An 8,418-nucleotide genomic window follows, 5' to 3' on the forward strand; every position below is an offset into this window, starting at 1 on the left:
AAAAAACACCGTAACATATAACAAGCCGTTGAGCAGCTCAAATTGAACAATGTGGCGACAAGGCAATACTCGACCCAAAAGAAACCTGGCGACGATATTACCGAAACGGCCGACTAATTGAGCGCGAATGAATTCTTCAAGACCACTGCCACACACACAGGGACCGGTCTAAACAGCAGCGCCGCCGTACCGTTACGAAGGTGGTGGTTTTTTTTAGTGGGAAAAAACATTGAAGGTCGCGGCGTATATTATATAAAAAAAACGCGGAATCTCCGGAATACTAGACGGCTACAGAACAAAAGATAAAAAAAACAAATTGCGTTGAGTCAGCCCTNCAAAAGATAAAAAAAACAAATTGCGTTGTGTCAGCGGCATACCCGTTGTGACAAACACAAACGTGTATGATGTGATCGACTGACCTGCTCTCCCTCACTTACCGTGTTTTCATATTAAATTAAATGTATCGCATCACCTCACATTAATGTGTATCTAACACCATGAAAGTTACAAATTTTTCGCTGCGGCCAATTTTTTTATATATTTGTAACCTTTGAAATTTTTAAGTTGAAAATTTTAAATCAAAAATTTTAACACAAAAATAGTCTTTTTTTAACTATGGTAGCCGTTTACATGCAGAAGATAAAGTGTCGGTACAAATTTTTTATTTTATTTTATAGTACATAAAATAAGCTTTAATTTGATATTTGTTTAAAGGACGCAGTGTTTCCGGAACATTTTCAAAAATTAAGTTGAAAAAGTTAGTTTTTGTAAAAAAGTTGCTATTTTAAATTCCCCCCAATGAGCAGGTTAAATGTTAGATTTTCAAAAAAATGATATCAAATGAAAGGAAAATATCAAAGGTTTGGTTTGGATTTTAATCACTGTCAAATATCATCTATATTTGTCCCATCTATGCCTTGTCTACACTGTGCCTCGACCCCATTGTGCTACCGTTTTTTTTAAAATATTTTATAATAGTGTAATATAGGTCATTATTTTATAAAACTGAAAACAAAGAATTTTTGTAATGTTTGGTTTAACTATGAATTTCTTAATCTATTATTACAAAAATATAATATAGTCTATTATTTGTAAACCTAGAAGTAGAACACTTATGTAATGTTTAGATTAATTGTAATTCCCCAAATTATTGTTACTAAACCAAGAAGTAAATATTTATAAACATTTTTGAAAATTATGGCATTATGAATCTCTTGATCTATTATTACTAAAATATAATATAGTCTATTATTTGTAAACCTAGAAGTAGAACACTTGTAATGTTTGGATTAATTGTAATTCCCCGAATTATTGTTACTAGATCAGGAAGTAAATATTTATAAACCTTTTTGAAAATGATTACTATATGAATTTTATAAAAAGACAAACAAAATATTTTAGTATATAAGATGAAACGGAATGAATTAAAATGGAAGAAAGAGAAGACCTCGGGAGTACCGAAGGTAATCTCTTTCCGTGTGGTACGTTTGTGACTTTAAGTTTTTATTTTGTGTATTATTTATTTATCCGTTTTTAAGTGTATCAATATTTTATATCTTTTTATTTTGATTGATTATATCTTTATTAACTACATTTTGCGTTATTATTGAACTACTAAAAATATAAGTTAGAACAAAAAGATTGTTCAATATATAAATACAACAATAGTAATATTATTTACTAATGAATTATTTAAATTGTTCCTAACCCATTTCGGAGCAAATTTTGTGTTATTTATGTAATAATTCAGAGTGTTGGTTAAATGAATTAGAAATTTTAAAACTGAACCCAAATCTAACAATCCATAATTAAGGGCAAATTTATGGATGGTTTGATGTTGCTAAAATTATATTTATCCAACCCAATTAATGTTTTTTTTAAGAATATTTGTACGACGATTGTAATTAAAAATTTTTTGGGTCTACAAAATTAAAATTGTATAACCTAATGCAACCAAACAATGATTTTATAAAGTTTGTGACATTTTATATTTCAAATTTTGACTCCTTAGTGTTTTAGTTAAGTTTTTGTTTTTTATGTTTGTTCGTATTTGTTTTAGGATTTCTTTGCCCGCGGTGGTTCGGTCATTACGACGCAGACTCGTTTTGTGTGGTAAGTGGTTTAAAATATCTTTTATAATGACCATTAGATTAAATTGTCAGTGTTTTTCATCGTTCATAGGTGTCCCGTTCACTGAAATCGTTTAAAATTTGTGGCCCTAGATTCCAAATTAAAGTTGATCCAAGGCATGTAAACTGGACTCGGGTTGCCAATAAAAAGCTAATTAGCCATTTGAATACTGTGTTTCTCGACGATAATAATATAACGTATAATGAATTTGTACTTGGTAGTTTTGTCGATTGCCACTTAATAAATGCCCTCATCCGTTCAAACTGTAGTACAGAAATTCCCAAATGCAGGTATTTCTTGATTTTTTGTAGTTTGTTCGAGATTTGTTACTACTCTATGCATTTTTTTGGGTTTAGATGGCAGTTTATAACTGAAAAAGTTTACTCTGCAATAAAAAATTTGCATCAATCTTCAAAGACCTATTGCACATATAATTTGCCGTCCCAACCGCAAAATGACGGTCAAGTCATTGTATATAACGACGATTGGTCGGAATTTTGTGAGTCATTGATGGCTGTTGCGGCTCCAACTTTTGCAGATGTCCAGTTATATTTTTATGTAGCCAAACATGGCATCAAGGATGCTTCATTAAGTACAGTAAACTACATGATAGACGAAGCAGTTAATATGGATTGCCCGCAATTGATTTGCATTCAACTGCATTTGGCTGCTTCGAATCATGCTGTTATACTGAAAAGAAATCGGGTTTCAAAAGTTGTCACAGCCGAAATTACACATTAACCATTATTGCTGAACAACGCATCCAATTTTAATGATGGGAAAAGTTTGCTTGAAGGCAGCATCCGGTGTCGCGGTATCAGTAATGACATTATTGTGGCGGGCGACTTTAATGCCAGATCCGCCGCGTGGGGCGATTGGCTCACCAACTCGAGAGGGGATGCGCTGCATGATTTGCTCGTTAGCGTCAATCTCACTGTACATAACAAAGGGACGGTACCATCTTTCGTTGGTATTGGTAGAGGATCCATGGTTGATATAACGGCGGCTTCTACCAGTCAGTATACACAGGAAACTTAGCGATTGGAGAGTTCGCGTCGATATAGATAATTGGTCAGACCACAATTATATTTCTTTCATCGTGCAGGATGGGAAGCGGTGGGAATCAAACCACGTCCCGAATGTAGTTGGATGGGACACATCTAAAGAGTTGGACATCGAGATTTTTAGGATTGGGTACCTGTGGTCTAGACATGGACTTTGTAAACAGGATACCTCCTTAGAGGGAATGCTGGATGTCTTTGAGAGAAAGGTCCATGCCACTTGTAACTTCGCACTGCCAAGTAGAAAGCTTCCACCCCACGGAAAACCACCGGCATACTGGTGGAGCAGTGGTATCTCAGAACTGAGGAGAGTATGCATTCACTCCAGGAGGGCAGGTTCTGACGTCCTGCGAGGGAAGGCAACTGTGGAGGAGTTGGACCGTCTAAAGGAGGATCTCAAACAAGCGAGAAAAAATTTGAAGTTTATGTTACGTGGACCAGTATGTACTGCGACAGATATTTAACAGATGTCTGGCGGAGGGTATGTTTCCTGTACGATGGAAACAGGCACGCCTGGTTTTGTTGAGGAAGGATAATAAGCCCGTTTATGTTCCTTCATCGTATAGACCGCTGTGTCTAATTAATGACCTGGTGAAAATGTTGGAAAGGCTACTCGTCTGGAGAATTGAGAAGTGTCTTGTGCTGAACGGTGATCTATCTCCGCGACAGTAAGGGTTCAGGAGGGGCAGGTCAACGATTGACGTGCTACGGGTAGTAGTGATACTGCCCTAAGCGCAATTCACCGGTACAAGTGCTGTGTGGCTACAAGTCTCGATATTAAAAACGCGTTCAACTCTATTGGTTGGCGTCATGTTATCGATTCACTTGTGAAGTGGAATGTGCCCTTTGTGACGTTAAGAATTTTACATTCATACTTCTCTAACAGAGGCGCGTCTATTGTGTGTCCTACAACCGGCAAAGAAATTCACGTGGAGATGTCATGCGGAGTCCCTCAGGGTTCGGTGTTAGGCCCGATACTGTGGAACATGGCATATAATACGGTATTGGAGAAGTCGTTGCCTGAGGGGTCGTCCATAGTTGGTTTTGCTGATGACACAATGGTAATAGCGGTTGCTAACTCACCGGACGAGGTGGAAGTTGTCGCCAATGAAGCTTAGGCTATTGTGGCTGGCGAAATCAGGCGTCTGGGTTTACAGCTAGCGGTGGAGAAATCGGAGGCAATTTTCTTCAGGCGGAAATACAAAGATCGACTACCGTTAATAACAATCGACGATGTGACGATCAAAGTCGCAAAAACCTTGAACTACTTGGGTGTGATCATCGATAGAGATCTTATGTTTGTGGACCACATCAAGAGAGCTACGGAGAGGGCGACGGAAATGTCCACTTCGTTGTTGAGATTGATGCCTAACCTGGGCGGCCCGAAAGAAACACGGAGGAAACTGTACAGTACGGTGCGCCAATATGGGCTAATACCCTTCAATACAAAAGGACGAGTTTGGATGCATTGCGTAGAGTCCAGCGGAGGGTCCTTCTGGGCAGTGTGTGTGCCTACCGTATGGTTAGCGCACAGCAGTTAACATCCTGTCGTCGGTACCCCCGATCGATATGTTGGCCGAGGAGAGGAGGGTGTCTTATTGGATGCGGTAATCGCCAGCTACACTGAGGCCCGATTGAAAATTGGACTTGAGGATGAGCACGTTATCGAAGTGGAGGGATGAGATAAACGGAGCTGCAAATGGGGAGTGGACCAGGAGGCTCATTAATGACTTCGACGAGTGGGTGTTGCGGAAGCACGGCTGTGTTGACTTTCACTTGACCCAGCTATTGTCGGGTCACGAGTGTTTTCCAAGCTATCTCACTAAGATCAAAAGGCTCGGTGATGTAGCTTGCTAGAGCTACGATATGCCTGGTCGATGATGCCGAACACACGCTGCTGCACTACACAGCATGGAGTGCATAAAGACAGGAGCTAACTCGGGTTATTGGATCATTTGATGTGGGTTCATTAGTTTCCCGTATGTTGAAGTGTAAGTCTCACTGGGACACTGTACAAACCTTCGCAAACGAGGTTATGGGTGCCAAGGAAGTCATAGAGAGGAGACGGCAGGGGCAACCACTCAGAAGGTCGTTGGGAAGCCGTCTGGATCTGTGATCCGGCCTTCACTGGTTCATCACTCGGAGTCTCAAGATGCTACTATTGTATGATTGTTTCTATTTTATTGTATTGTTATGTTGTTATTGATTATGTTACTGTTATTATTATTATGTATTGTTATTGTATTGAGTCTGTTGTTGTTCTAATATATATATATACAGGGTGATTCATTAAGGATAAGACACTCATTTTCTCGGTAACTATTGAAAATTTTTAATTTTTGGTAAGGAAAATATTTTTTGACTCAAAAAACTCTACAATAATATGTAGTAAAAACATAATTTTTTTGATCCCTTTAAGGTTAAAAAACATTAATTTGCATTTTCTTAAATGGGAACCCCTATTTTGAATTTTTTATTATGATTGAACATAAAAATACAAAGAACTTTGCTCTTACAATTTTTTTTTTCCGATCAACCGTTCGTCTGTTATAGCTTGTTAAAGTTAAATAATTTTGGACTAAATTTCTATTGTTGTTTTAATGTTTTCAATACAGAAGTCACTATTTTTCTATAGTGTAATATACACTAATTGTTATTGACCAAGATATGACAAGTAAGATAGCAATAATAATTTACGACAAACTAATTGAGTGATAATAATAATAGATTCGAGTCTTAATCATATTATTACTCTATGGTCCTAACTGTATTATTAATAGCAAAATCCATTGATTTGTATAGCAAGCTTTAATACTGATAAGTTAATTTCCTAGCCTCTCTTCACCGTAGTGTAGAGACTCGATACAATTCTATAATACGTTTATGTTATCGTGTGATATGACCAACAAAAATAATTTTTACTAATGTTGATTGATAATATAATATGTTAAGTTTTAATATAACCTTTTAAACCACTTCGGGCTTAACGTTAATTCTACGTTGGTACTACTATCCCATATAATTAAATATTTTTGTCCATTATTAAGTTGTTTAACTATCGTGTAGTTACAGTGTTTTAATGTAACATTTTAGTAAATGTTTTAGTTTTACGTCGTAACAATTATTAAATAATAATTTAACCTTATTTAGATAATAAAATTGTACTAAAGTTATATAACGGGTAAGTAGAATTAACTACAAAATAAATGTATATTTATTTGATATAATCATTTTTTTTTTTTAACTGCAGGTCAAATTTTCATATATGAAAATTGATACATCTAATTGCCAAATAATATATTTACATTTTTTGATTCGCCGCTGTTGAAGACAATATTTAATAGATAAAAATAAATCATCTTCTTTCTTCTTAAGTTTCATTGAATTGATTAAGAATTGAATTAATTTTTTTTTTATAACAATCAGATCACATTATAGTTAAAACTTTAAAAGTTGTTGTATATTATTAAATAAAAACATTTCTCAAATATTAATGTTTATTCAAAATTGAAGGTTATTTTTTTAACATAAACCATTTATGAACAGTTTTGAACTCTAAAAAACAAAAGTGCTTTTATCAGTTATTGTAATAATATTTCTAACTTAGTTTTGAACATTATGTATCTCTTTCTAGATATTAAATTACGGTTAATGTTTAAGACTAGTTTTCCCGAGTTGTTTAAGAATGCATTATTACAAAAAAAAAAAGAATACATTGTTTTGTTTTAAGATAATCAATAACAATTAAATACAACTAACTATTTTAAATTGTTTCAGGTTTTAATATAATCTGAACAATTAATTAGAGTTACTTTGGAATATTGTTCAGAAACTTTAAATATTAAGGATATTATACAATTTAATAGCTTTTAAATTCCACATTGCAAACCCAACCTTAATATAAATGAATTGATATAAGATAATATAACATAGTGTTTTGTCAAAAACTTTAAGTAGTGAATTAAAATTCAACATCTCTTTCTATTCAAATAATTTTTAAAAATATCTCCACAATACCAGAAAATGTATGGTTGAAGAAGTTTTGTTTTCACAGAAAAAACTAATTTTTGTATTTAAAATTATTATAGGTTTAAAATTGTTAGTATAAAATTCAATCTTAAAAAAAATATATTCAGAATTAAAGCATTGTACTTATTATATTTAAACTCTTTGGCAGTCATCTATTTGATCCTAAAAATTGTATTCACCCGAGTTAATCTAATATCCCTCATAACATGCATAATATAGACTATATGGATTCCATATCTTAGGTTCCAATTTCAATTAAATAGGCTGGTTAATATACATGTATAAATACAATAAAATTTTTTACGCAAAAATATTAAAGTAAAAACAATAATACAATTAAACTAAAAAAAAAAAACACTTCTAAAGAAAATTTAACTACATAGAAATATTTATAATATTAGCAAAAACTAGTGTAAAAAAAATACAAATTATAGATTGATTTTAATATACTACATTGCGACTATTTTAAAAATTTTACTTACGGCAAAGGGTAATAATTTATTAGAGCTTTCCTCTTATGATTAGTTAACAATTACTTTTGGATCAAATTATAAATTTAATAGATAAAGTAACCCATGCAGTTATTCTACTGGTATAGTGAATATTTTTATTTAGTCATAACAACCAATTTTAACTTCGATGCGAAGCTGAAAAGGTATTAATTTTACCATGATGTTTTTATTTCATTTTCTTTTTTGTGTCTGTCACTATATTTTCTTAGCTGTCACTGGACCGATTATGTCAAAAGATTACAAATCATATCTAGTTAAAGACATTACCCTAAAAATTTGAAAAAAAATTCTCTCGTTTTCCGTAAACGGGGGAAATCCCCAAAAAATTACAAATTTAAATATCGCTAATTTTCGACATTATTTCAATTTTTTTACTTAAAATTGCTATAACTTTTTTTTTTTGTTTGTTTGAAAAACTAGAATAGTTTACCTCTTGTGTACAAAATACATACAGACAACTTGAACCAAATTATCGATGTTTAAAACTTTTGATATAATTATTATTTTATAAATAAAAACCTTGTTCTATTATATAATAAGATTATTGCCCTCTTAGATTATGCTTAAGGTATATATTTTGTATTTATCACTAATAATAAAAAAAAATTTTCTTTATAACACATACTCGACCTGCTTTCCATACCCAGAAGTTAATGATTAAGTTTTCATAGTTAAAAAAAAATATA

The 8,418-nt window shown here is 33.2% G+C and overlaps 1 protein-coding gene across 1 annotated transcript; it reads left to right on the forward strand.

The window, feature by feature from the left end:
• The first annotated feature begins 1,429 nt into the window (after nucleotides 1–1,429).
• On the forward strand, nucleotides 1,430–6,525 carry LOC126900071 (uncharacterized). Its single transcript, XM_050675512.1, has 4 exons — nucleotides 1,430–1,463; nucleotides 2,060–2,112; nucleotides 2,182–2,420; nucleotides 2,487–6,525. The coding sequence occupies exons 1-4, from the start codon at nucleotides 1,430–1,432 to the stop codon at nucleotides 2,869–2,871; spliced, it is 711 nt and encodes a 236-aa protein (XP_050531469.1). The 3' UTR covers nucleotides 2,872–6,525.
• Nucleotides 6,526–8,418: the final 1,893 nt, after the last annotated feature.

This window comes from Daktulosphaira vitifoliae, unplaced genomic scaffold (genome assembly GCF_025091365.1).
Source record: "Daktulosphaira vitifoliae isolate Bord-2020 unplaced genomic scaffold, ASM2509136v1 Scaffold_2, whole genome shotgun sequence".
In the NCBI taxonomy this organism is placed as follows: Eukaryota; Metazoa; Arthropoda; class Insecta; order Hemiptera; family Phylloxeridae; genus Daktulosphaira; species Daktulosphaira vitifoliae.